We start from the raw sequence: 12,878 nt of genomic DNA on the forward strand, positions 1-12,878 counted from the left end.
TAGCACAGGCAGAACGAAATGGTCATAGAAGGCAGATGATAAAATACACAGTGCCTAACCATTGACGTGTGCCTTGTCTCATCGCATAGAATTTCAGAAAACGCATTTGCGCACTCCAAAACAAACTTTAACTTTAACACGTTTCTCAATTACATAACACGCATATCATTTGCTCATAAAAAGGAAAGGTCAACAATATTATAATGGAAACGTTTCATTCATTACAGTAAAAAAATTATGCAGCTCGTGCCACGAAACCTGGCAGTAAGCAACCCGTCGCGCCACTCGCAGTGCTGAAATTGCAATCATGTGAAATTGGCCCAATTAAAATCGCACTGCGACGCGTGCGACCGCACCGATTTTCATCGTTCCAGTCGCAGCGTGTGAAGGAGCCTTTAGGCTTGCGCTCTAAAATGGTAGGCGCAACTTAAGAGACAGGAAGAGAGGCGTGGATCAAAAGGAAACGTGAGTAGCCGATATTTTCTTCGACAATAAGACAATCAAACTGAGCTGGGCATGCCATGTAATGCGTAGGGCCCATAAACGGTTGTCGATTCTAATTACCTCTTGCCTTTGAATAGTTTTTGACTTAATAAACAGGTCCACTGCACACAATGCAATAAAATTGACTCAGAGCAACATTTTTTTTTTGAAAAGCGATATTTATCTCTTCTAGCAAAAGCTGTATTTTACAACGTTCTACGTACAACAAATAATACCCTACCTAAAGAAGAGCGTGCAAGTGTCATGTAGAAAACATAAATGGGGAAATTTCTTACTAGCATGACAACAAATTGTAGGAGCAGCTCAAAGCCACACAAAAACATTTCGGTATTTCGTCTTCAGTATTTCGGTCTTCAGATCAGACGGACAAAGTCGTCAGATATGGCGCAACTTGGTTGGTGGGTGAAGATATTTATAAACAAGATAGGTAACTGCAGGAGTTGCCTAAATGTGCGAGCTGTTTTGCACCATCGTTAGGCGTTGACTAAGGCAGATTTCACTCTCTCAACCATCAACTTTTATTCCTTGGTACACAGACGTGAAAGAAACTTATGTCAACAGCGCTGCCGATAACGCAGGCACCATTCCCGGGAACTAATTTGGATAATAGAATGGTCTTGAACTTCCAGTATCCATTCGAGTGAGGTCATCGCCGCGGTCCTTCATGGTAGCCAGTTCAGTTACATTCAGCAAGCGAGCATCGGGAGCGACAAAATCTGACGTGCCGAAAAGAACTGAGCGAACCATCTGTCCCAAGGCTGTATCGTAGTTTCTGATGGTTGTCTCGTTGAGCTCCTATCCAAAGAGTGGGTCTTCTTTCACAAGATGGCGGTGGTTGATTAAGGTGTGCATGGCGTACGCGTTGCGCCAGTCGGGGATGAAGTGGGGCAAGTAGATAGCTGGAAGCATGTATGTCTCGAGGCCGTGGTACATGCGGTGGAACAGGTGAGGCCGCTTGTCACCCAGTTCTCTGGTGGGCACGTCTGCGGAATTGTAGGTCCACAGTGATGCATTGAACCTGCGAGCAGAGCGGTAATTGAAGGTGCCGCAACAAAACAAAACAAAGAGAAACCTCACCAAGAGTACTATGCACAACTGGGACCACTGAGTATGTGCCCCTTGGCATGCTATCGTACGAAGACTGGATATGTGGCACTGTGGCCACTGGTTATCTGATCACTAGAAAACAGCAGGTCAGGCAACATGCCCACATTTTAAAGTCATTATTCTGCCAATTTATTGCCTATGCGTCCAAAATATTGGTGTGTACATTCGACTTTAAGGGCCTTGAAAGTCCTTCTTTCCGTGTTTTTCCTCAGCCCTTGATACGTATAATCCTATCTCCCATGGCGAACTTCACTGAAGGCAGCTGATAATTGAACGAACTGCTCATTTGTCTAAAGTGCCTTATAAATCACGCTGCTGCAGACGAGAGTATCGCTGTGAGGAGGACTTATACTGCTCTACGTGGCGATAAATTTGAACGTGACAGAAAGCGCACTTGTGCGTTCATTTGAAGATTTTAGCTCACTGGAAAAAATTTAAATGCTTGCACGCAACTTTGCCTTACGTGCGGCTCACTCTTGTCGTCTCCCCGGAAGCGTTTCTACAATTGCTAGTATGTACAGCGGAGGTGGCGCTTTTTACGGCGCTCGACATTTCTGCGCAGGCGCGAGTAAGAGCGGGCGCGAGAGAGAAAATGTCGGGGATTTGCTCCTTGAATATATGACTCAGCCTAAGCACTACCGAGGAGGCTTCTGAGCGCGCGCTGTGTTCCTTTGTCCCTTGGACATGCCGGCATTGCGGAGAGCGATCGAGTTTGTTTAGGCTCCGCCGCTGGCTGCCCGCGGGGTGAGCCAGCGGGCGCGGACGCCGTTTGGTGATGAAGGGGGCAATGTTCTGAATGGTGTTGTATAATTCGCGGGTCGCATTTTTCGTCGCGATGATAGATCGGATTTTTTACAAACACTGCTCCAGAAGGGCACATGTAACCGGCAAATGGAAACCTGAAGAGAGCAGCTGAAGTTGTATTAAACAAGGTGGCGCAGGATCTGCGGGGCACGCAAGCGTTAGCGGAGGGATCAAAGCTGGAAGCAGGGCGGCCCGTGGAAGGGGCCCGCGGAGTTCGAATAGTGCCAGGGGGTGTTCGCATAAAAAATTGGCTGCCCGCTGTCGCAGACAGCCGATCTTATACTCCCCTGGCCCACGCAGGCCTCTGCGAGCGCCAACCCACGGGCCAGTCCGGCTTCTAGCTTTGATCTCCCCGTTATCGCTTTGGTGTCCTGGAGGCGCCACCAATAATGCGAAATAATGATACGTTGTTTTCATTAGTAAAAACATTCTTGAATAAATATAATTACGATATCATCGAGGGATGCTCAAGAGACGAGCTGCCGCGAGAACGACGACGAAGTCGGTTGGTGGCCTTGGTACGAGCGAGTATCAGCCTGGCTGCCTGGCTCCAGTGTAAATTGCCTGTAAATAGCATCTGTCGTCTGTGTTTTTCGACACGTAACATCTGTGGTGGAGGTCAGTGATCCCCGTCCTCACCACGGAACTCCGAAGTGGTCGGCGATATGGACAGAGAAAAAACCGCGTTCATCAGACCTGATGGCTTATACCAATTTAAAGTAATGCTGTTTGAATTATGCAACGCCCCAGTCACCTTTGAACGTATGATGGACTCCTTGCTCCAAGGTTTTAAATGGTCCATATGCCTGTGCTACCTCGACGACGTCATCGTCTTCTCGCCAACGTTCGACACTCACCTTGAGCGTCTCATAAATGTACTTGATGCATTTCGAAAGGCGAAGCTGCAACTTAACTCGTCCTCATGTCGTTTCGGCCACCGACAAATTACTCTTCTGGGCCATCTGATCAGTACAACCTGATCCCGGTAAAACTCGCGCTGTCCGAGAGTTTCCGGTTCCGAAGACAGCCGCAGACGTTCGAAGTTTTGTTGGGGGTTGCTCGTACTTTCGTCATTTGTTCCAGATTTTGCGACAATTGCTAGGCCCCTAACTAATCCTTTGAAGAAAGGCGTACAATTCTATTTTATTTTATTTTTATTTATTTTATTTGAAAATACTGCCAGCTGCTTTTTAGCAGCCAAAGCAGGAGTGGTACATAGAAAATACAAAGGGATACTGTACAAGCAAAAAAGTCAAAATAAAATTCGAACACAGCAAGCTCACACACACACAGTGCTTCACAGATCATACTTGTACGCTACTGCGCAGAACAATATCTCTGAAACTAATGACATGAGTTGAATAAAAATTCGGTACGAAAGGAATTGCGTGCTTCGCTCACAACTGAGAAATAGCCGATAAGAAAGAGTCAACAGTACGTTTGTGCGTTACCTCTTGTGGAAGCCTGTTCCATTCTCTTATCGTTCTAGGAAAAAATGAAAATTGATAAGCGATAGTTCTAGCCTGGGGTACAATAAGGGTAAGTTCGTGCTTTCCGCGGGTACTTCTACACGTGTTAAATTGTAAGTATTCCTCAAAATTCATTTTAGTTTGGCCGTTCACTATCGTGTAAAGCATCTTCAGACGGTGTAGCTTACGGCGTTCTTCCAGTGTTGGAAGGCCAGACCTTGAACGGAGATCAGATAGTGATACTTGTCTTCCGTAGGCATTAAAAATAAACCTGAGTGCCTTTTTTTGTACTTTTTCCAGCCTAGCTGTATCAGTTTTAGTGTGTGGGTCCCAAACGACATCACCATATTCAAGTAGAGGACGCACCAGTGAAGTATAACCAACTAATTTCGTCTTGCTTGTACAGTGCTTCAAACGTTGCCGCAGTAACCATAGTCTTTTTGAGGCTGTCGAAACTATCTTTTTAATGTGCGCACTCCATCTTAAATCGCGAGATATTTCAATGCCCAGATATTTAAACGTATCAACAAGAGTAACGCCAACGTCGTTAATTTTGTATGCATGCGATAGTGGACTCTTCTTTTTTGTTACGGTCATTTGGGAGCACTTAGGGATATTTAGGCTCATTTTCCAGGTCTGGCACCAATTAGCAATTGAGGTTAGAGAATTACTTAAGAGTAATTGATCATCTTTAGTTTGAATGGCATGATAAACAACACAGTCATCCGCAAAAAATCGGCATTGTACAGCAGTGTCAAGTGAGAGATCATTCAGATAAATAAGAAAAAGTAATGGTCCAAGGACGGACCCTTGAGGTACGCCTGAAAGTACTGGAAGCATTGATGATTTAGAGTCACCTATTTGAACATATTGTTGGCGATGCGTTAGGTAAGAGTCGAGCCACCTCAGAATGCGCTCATTTCTAAAGAGATGCTTTAGTTTTAATATCATTTTGGAATGCGACACGCGGTCAAAGGCTTTTTCAAAGTCTAGAAAGATTATGTCGACCTGGCCACTGTTATCAAGAACTGCAAACAAATCATTAGTAATATGGAGTAACTGTGTCACTGTTGAAAGGCCACGCCTGAATCCGTGTTGACTGTTCATGAAGAAATTGTTGCCTTCTAGGAAGCTGCTTAAATGTTTGAAAAGGAAATGTTCTAGTACTTTGCTAGCTGTGCACAACAACGACACCGGGCGATAGTTAGTTACTGTGAGCTTATCGCCAGTCTTGTGTATTGGTACAATTTTGCCTATTTTCCAGTCGGAAGGAACTTCTCCTTTCTCCAAACTTTTGCTAAAAATAACATAAAGATACTTGGCACACCACTCCGCGTATCTAAACAAAAATGCATTGGGGATTTCGTCGGGTCCCGAAGATTTCCTAATGTCTAAGCTAAGCAATGCTGAAAAAATACCTTCTTCTGTGATTATTAGCTCTGGAAGTTCATACATAGTTGCGTGGCTGAAATCTATATTGTTATCGGCACTGCGCAGAAAAACGGACGAAAAATAGTCGTTGTATGCCGTTGCTATACAAGTTGGGTCAATGACGTCCTTATCGTGTATTTTCAATTTGTTAACTGGTTCCTTCTTTTGCGTCAAGTGAAGCCAAAACTTTCTCGGATCGCTGGAAAGAAAGTTGTGCATTTTGACGTTAAAAAAAGTGAATCTGGACGATTTTATTTTCGAACGCAAGTCCGATCGCAGCTCAGCCAAGGTGCCGCTATCTCTCTGGTTTTTAGACGATAATCGTTTTACGCGCCGCTTTATATGAATGATTTCGCGCGTTATCCAGGGGCTTCGACGTTTGCTACTATGTTTTTTCGGGATATATTTGTTCATGCAATGACGCACCGAACATTTGAAGTGCTGCCACAAACTATTAACAGTTGTAAAGTTTCTGTGGCACTGTAAAAAGAAATCATAGTCTAGTTCTAAGAAATCTAATATGCTGACATCGTCTGCATTATTAAAATCATAGTAGGTCCTTGGCTTGTTGCGCTCAGCTTTACGCCACAGTTGGCTTTTAAAAAGGACAGAGAAATGGTCCGATATACCGGGCACTATATCAACAGTATAACCTAGTTGACTGACATTTTCGGATATGAAGACGAGGTCGAGAATCGAACTTGATACGGCAGTCTGGCGCGTTGGGGTATGCACTACCTGGTGTAGATCGAACGCATATGCGATGTCTAGCAACAGATCCGCGTGATGGCATGTTGAAGTAGCACACATCAAGTCCCAGTCTATATTAGGCATGTTGAAGTCGCCACTCATTATAACGCAACTGTAGCGCTTTTTGTTGTCGTATAGAAAGTCGTGTAGTGCCTCCAGCATAGAAATATCAGCATTGGGTGGCCTATAGACAGCTCCGATAAGTGCGTTTTGGCCGGAAAGTTTGGCAGCTATCCACACCATTTCAATCTGCTTATGGTGTGGGACCAGCGTATACTGAGTGCCTTTCTTTATCAGAAGTGCCACACCTCCCCCTCTTGAACAGCGATCATAACGGATGATTTCATGCGTGACAGGTACAACATCTGCATCATCTATGCTATCGTGAAGCCAAGTCTCTGTTACCACGGTGATGTCAGGATCGTAAGCAATGAGTAAACCTTCTAGATCGTCGCTTTTATTTACAATGCTTCTAGCGTTGACATTCATTAAGGATAAAGCTCTTCGTTTGTGAGGAACTGTCGGCTGAGGAGGGGGGTTGTTTGGATTGCATTGTTGGGTGCAATCATCCCAAGAGCGTGGTCATTGCCTAGTAGACTGAACAAGTGCGTTCCGCGCCTCATTCCAAAAGTAAAGGGTCCCATTAATTCTAACCTTGTCGAAAACAAGGATGACTTTATCCCCTTTGGACCTGTTTACTTTGGTACTTGCCCATAGCTTCTTGCGGATAGACTGTACCCTAGGCGAAAAGTCTTCCGAAATACTGAATTCTGTATCTCGCAATTTAGCACAGCTTTTCAAAATCCTAAGTTTGTCTCTCCCATCAACAAGCTTGAGAATAACTGGACGACACTTATTCTTTGTTGGCTTACCGATTCTATGGATTCGTTCAATGCCCACGTTGGGCAGCTTCAACAGGTCGTCAAGGATATTTTTCGATACTGTCCGCTCAAGAGAGGCAATATCCTCCCCTTTTGCTTCCTTTACTCCAAAAATGATGAGGTTACCGCGTCTGCTTCGGTTCTCGAGGTCGTCAATCTTCAAAAGTAAGCTGTCGACTGTCTCTTGCAAGGCATCAACTTTACTCGTATATTTGGTGACCGTTGAAGCTAAGTTATCCAATTTCATGTCAATGGCGTTCAATTTGTCGGTAGACTCTTTAAGTTTACTGTTCGTTGTTTGCTTGAGGTCTCGTATGTCGTCGAGTATGATTTTAAGAATGTCATCAGTAGAAGGACCCGGATTAGATTCAATGTCCCCACAACATGGTAACAGATTAACAAAACAGTGATACATCATCAATGTAAGATCAAAAATGGACCGTGGGCACGGCAGAAGCAAGAGGCATACGTTGTTGCTACGGTAAGAATGAACCAAATGGTCCTGCCTCACCTGCACAATAAACAAGAAGGGATTCGTGAGACGCATGGTCTCGGTGCCTCCGCCGTGCCCACTGGTCGTGATCCGTGCACTGCAGTCCTTTAAGTACACCCATGTAGGAGACGTAGATGACGTTGGTGTCACGTGAACGTCTGGCGTAGCTCTCCAACCGCGCAGGCTCCATAGACAATCGTCGGCACCATGAATCGATGTGTCAAACCCGGCAACTTGATGCGCAGTCGTAGTGGCATTTGGTTGATTGTCGGTGTTCAGTTCCTCGGCCGGTACAGGTGAAAAAGTGAAAAGGACGGCCTGCACAATAAACAAGAAGGGATTCGTGAGACGCATGGTCTCGGTGCCTCCGCCGTGCCCACTGGTCGTGATCCGTGCACTGCAGTCCTTTAAGTACACCCATGTAGGAGACGTAGATGACGTTGGTGTCACGTGAACGTCTGGCGTAGCTCTCCAACCGCGCAAGCTCCATAGACAATCGTCGGCACCATGAATCGATGTGTCAAACCCGGCAACTTGATGCGCAGTCGTAGTGGCATTTGGTTGATTGTCGGTGTTCAGTTCCTCGGCCGGTACAGGTGAAAAAGTGAAAAGGACGGCCTGCACAATAAACAAGAAGGGATTCGTGAGACGCATGGTCTCGGTGCCTCCGCCGTGCCCACTGGGCACGGCGCAGGGCGCAGGGCACTGCAGAATTCACGCAGGGCACTGCAGAAGCAGCCACCTTCTCTCGTCTCGTCAATCTTCTAACCTCACCACCCATTCTCGCCCACTTCGAGGCCCCTACCATAGGTTTCGTCTTAGCCCAGCGTCAGCGTGGCAAGGATCGCGTTATTGCTTATGCGAGCCGCCTCCTAGCACCATCGGAGCGCAACTATTCCATTACGGAACGAGAGTGCCTTGACATCTTCAATCGCCTCAGGGATGACCCAATCCCAAAGAACATGCACCCGGAGTATCACAGCAAACGGAGACAGGCCCGGGCCAAAGTACTCCAGAGACACTACGCAAACCAACTCGGAGAACGCGACGCTTTCTCCGCACGGGTAGGAAACGACCTCAAACCAATCATCGCGGTTACCATTTTTGGAAGGCACGCGGAAGAAGCGGAAGAAACCGCGATAGCAATAGCTATCACAAATACCGCAGCCAAAATAATTTTCTGTGACACCAATACGGCAGTGCGTAATTTTTCCAAAGGCAGAACCCACGAACCAGCGCTACAAATTCTAAAGAAAGTACATTTCACGCCCCGCCAGATCAAAATCATCTGGCCGGACACTTCATTATGCACCAGATAGCTGTAAAAATTGTTCTGTTATAAAGTGTCACTCTTTGGTTCTGCGGGTTCTCGTAATTTGGCGATCTGAACATTGTCGCTAGCGCGCAAAACATTTGTTTTCGCAACTGCTGCATCTGCGCGCTACTCACTCGCGGTAGGTGTCCATGAACAGACGCATGACACGGGAGTTGTTGTGCGCGATCATTATCATGTTGCCAAAAGTTCCATCTTCTACGCCACCCACGGTGGCCTCGTAACGAAGAAACCGTCGCAGAGACTGCACCACGAACACGTCCGCGTCGAGGTAGATGCCCCCGTAACGCATCAGGACACGTATGCGCACAATGTCCGTTGAGTGGTGGGACCATTCTGGCTAGAAAACAAAAAAAAAACGGCGTTGTGATGAACAGAATGCGCGCACACGATATTCTTTACCAGATGCACACACAGTTCGCAATATTCAATTTCAATCCATCGGTCAATTGCATGATCCCATTTGGAAAACTGAATGTATCAAGACAAATGCAGTCTCCCATCAGTGTTTGTGGACCCTGGCCAGACGCGTACAGAGAATTATAAATCAATGCATTCGTCAGCTAATTGTAAACAAACGTAGATTTTAAACCATAATTTTGAGAATATACCTCGGTTAGAAGAAGACGCACTGGACTGTCTCTGCAATATTGGATACCATGGTTTCAATACGCTTCCTCAAATTATTCGATTCCTCGATTTCAAAATGAGACACTTTCATTTCGATTTAACCTACATTAAATGTTAATTACATTGCGCAGTCTCTGCAAATAACACTGGTGCATGTACGCTGGCCACCGACAACAGAAATGACACTTTTAATCTATCTCATATTTCAGGGTGAGTTCTCGCGAGTTCTCGCTTTCTGTGGCTGGCAATTGAGTCGAAGCTATTTTTCGGTTTCTCTTGGACGGGAACACAGCGAAGCAACTGGCAATCTTTTTTTTTTCATTAAATGGCGCATTTTTATCTGCTTGCAGGCTGCGAGGCATTTAGCTCAACAGGTTCATTTCGCTTTTCCACCCCCCATATTGACACGTGAACTTATTTACCTTTTATGGGTGGGCTCTTTTCACCGTCTGAAAAAATGTATCGCGCTGCGCTGGATGCGGCTGCATGTTAGGCAAACTTGAGCCTGCATGTATACATGCAGGCACAAGTTAGCCCAATAAAAGGTTACTTACATCATTCCCAGTTTTGCTGCTTTTTTCACCATCACAACTGCGTGAAAATATAATTGCAGTACTAGGAAATCGCTATACGAATACAGAAGTCCAACCGTAAGAACGCAAGTAGACGTGAAGTCCAGCATTTCTTCCGTTACACCTATATACGCCCCTACGAGGTAACTGAGTACATGACACAAAACTGCCTACGGAAATAAATAAGGAAGAGAATCACCATCACAACAATCGTTAACATATAGGCTATTTGCTGACTGTTTAATAGCCATGTATATACAAAATTTTAAAAACTCGACAGTAGTAGTAGTAGTACAAAACATTTATTAAAGAAATCACATTCAGGTCCAGTGGGTGAGTCCCTCAGTCCAGGGCCCCACTGGCGATCGCGGCACGCCGGGCTTGGTCGAGAAGGGCCAATTGGCCCTCCCGCACCGTGCTGGCTAGCCACACCTCCCACTGCCTACTGTTGGAGTTTTGCCCCATAATGGGGTGATTGGATTTCTTGTGGCCGACTCTGGCACGACCATGTGACATCGTCAAGAGATGGCCGCCCTCCGCACCAAGGGCACGTCTTGGGATACCGGGTGGGGTGTATGTGGTTTAGTAGGAGTAAGTGTGGCTATGTACGGGTTTGTAGTCGGCGCCAGTCCCGCTTTTGCGCTGAGTCCAAGGATGTGGCTGGAAAGCTATACCGTTGCCTTCCTCGTCTCTGTGCCTCCATGATATCTTTTGCCGTGATCGGAGATTCTACGAGAGTGCGTTCCGTCGCTCGGATGCTATATTCTCGAGCGAGGCGGCCCGCCCTCTCGTTACCCCTCACTCCGGCATGTGCCGGACACCACGTAATAGCGTGGTGTTCCGTGAGATTTCTTCGAAGGATTTCGATGGTGAGTTTGGGCAGGGTGCCTGCCGTGAAAAGGCGACATGCCGAGGGCAAGTCAGTTAGTATTAACGCAGAACGTGCTCTATTTTCAGCGTCACGTATAGCCAGAGCCACCGCAGTAGTCTCTGCCGTGGCCACCGACTCTTTTCTGACTGTTGCGGAAGTAGTAGTTTGTGCGTTTATGGCTACCACAGTGAAAGTTTTGCTATCCTGTTTTCACGCGTCCCTGTAATAAACCTCCGGATTTCTACCAAACCTGCGTTCGAGTGTCCTGGCCCGCGCAAGGCGCCGTTGTCTGTGGTATTTCTCGCTCATGTTTTTAGCGATTGGGGACGCAGAGATCTGAGGTCGTATGTTCGGTGGGAGGAGTTCTGTTTGGTCGTTACAATGTGCCGTTCTGAGTGGATACACTAATCGACGGAGAAGTGTTCGACCATGCTCCGTGGAATTAAGCCTTTCTCGTTGTGGAATCGGTGTTGCAGCCACGAGTTATTCAAATGTGTTGCTTTTGCCTATTGCATTAAAAAGCGTCCTGCTAGTGCAAATCGGTAGACCAAGCGCCGCCTTATAAACTGTGCGTGTAAGGGCGTTTATTTTAGTTTCCTCTGAGTTTGATACTTTTTGGAAAGGAAGGCCAAAGGTTACACGGCTTATGATAAATGCCTGCACGAGCTTTATCGTCTCGTCCCCCTTGAAGCCTTTTCTGTTTCTTGCTACTCGGTTTATCATCCTAGACACGCTGTTAACCGTTTTCCGGAGATTTGCGATCGTGTGCCCGACTGCTCCATTTTCCTGTATCCATAGTCCGAGTATGCGAGCTTTAGATACCTCCTGCATGGTTTGACCTCCCAGAGCAAGCTTTATCGGAAGTCTATCGTCCTTTCGTGTATAAGGCGCTCTGACTCGGATTAGTTCGGATTTCTCCGGGGCGCGATTCATGCCAGCTTTTGTTACATGATCCTCAACAATGCTAATTGCCTTCTGGGGGGTTTCTTGACGTTCCCCCAAAGATCTCTTTGCGGTCCAGAGAGTTACGTCGTCCGCGTAAATCGCATGTCCTAAGTTTGGGATCCGTTGTTGTTTCACCGCTAGTCCTTTCATCCCTACATTAAGGAGTAGCGGTGAAAGAATTGAACCTTGCGGCGTTCCTCTTTTGGGGGTCTGTAGAACGTTTGAGCGGGTGGATCCTAGCGCTATCGTGGCTGTGCGGCTGTCTAGAAAAGATTTTATGTATTCATAAGTGCGCTGTCCGCAGTGCATGTTCAATAGTTCCGTTAGAATGCTTTCGTGCGAGATGGTATCGAAAGTTTTTTGATATCTAATGCCACTATGAGTCTGTCTGCCTTTCCTCTCTCTGTGTTTAATACTTCTTCTTTCAGTAGGAGAAACACGTCCTTTACCGACATATGCTGTCTAAAGCCGAACATAGTTTCCGGGAAAAGCTGCTGCTTTCTATGTACCTAGTGAGTCTCATCTGTATAACCTTTTCAAAAAGCTTACCCAGACATGAGGTAAGGGATATGGGTCGGAGGTTCTTTATGTCCCTCGGTTTCCCTGGTTTCAGTATTCGAATTATCTCTGCATGCTTCCATGCCTGTGGGATTTGACCTCCTTCAGTCCATACATGTTTGTTAAAAAGATCTGTTAGCCCTGTTAAAGCATTGAGCATTGTTAGCACTGTTAAATCATGGCGTTTGTTATTTTGTCGGGTCCAGGCGCCGTATTTCTCTTCAAAGTTTGCGCTGCAGCGAAAACATCTGCCACCGATGTAGAGGCGTCTAGCTCCTCATTATTCCCTCCTAAATATGTGGGAGTATCATGGCTTTGCGTGGAATTTGCTCCTATATACATGTCTTCTTGTGTGTCTAGGAGATGGGTGTCAGCGTCTTGAAATTCGCATTCAAGTAATCGCAGATCTCGGTTCGTCGCTGTTTTTCTACTTGCAGGATCTATCATGCTTCTCAAAATGGCCCATGTATTTTTTGTGTATAAGGTTCCTTGTAGAGATTCACAGAATTGGTGCCAATTATTGTTTTCTA

At 46.2% G+C, this 12,878-nt stretch overlaps 1 protein-coding gene across 3 annotated transcripts in view; it reads right to left on the minus strand.

The window, feature by feature from the left end:
• Positions 1-853: 853 nt before the first annotated feature.
• Positions 854-12,878, minus strand: part of LOC135898653 (uncharacterized) — a 33,189-nt gene continuing 21,164 nt past the window's right edge. Inside the window, exons 4-5 of one of the 3 annotated variants that reach the window (XM_070523641.1) lie at positions 8,889-9,112; positions 854-1,522 (exon numbers count right to left, since the gene is read on the minus strand). In XM_070523641.1, coding sequence (XP_070379742.1) covers positions 1,300-1,522; positions 8,889-9,112 — 447 coding nt within the window. In that variant the 3' untranslated portion in view covers positions 854-1,299. Of the gene's footprint in view, positions 1,523-7,601; positions 8,058-8,888; positions 9,113-12,878 lie in introns of those variants that run through there. The other 2 variants (XM_065427725.2, XM_065427726.2) reach the window with 2 other exon arrangements.

The sequence above is a fragment of the Dermacentor albipictus genome, chromosome 8 (assembly GCF_038994185.2).
Source record: "Dermacentor albipictus isolate Rhodes 1998 colony chromosome 8, USDA_Dalb.pri_finalv2, whole genome shotgun sequence".
NCBI classification, from domain to species: Eukaryota; Metazoa; Arthropoda; class Arachnida; order Ixodida; family Ixodidae; genus Dermacentor; species Dermacentor albipictus.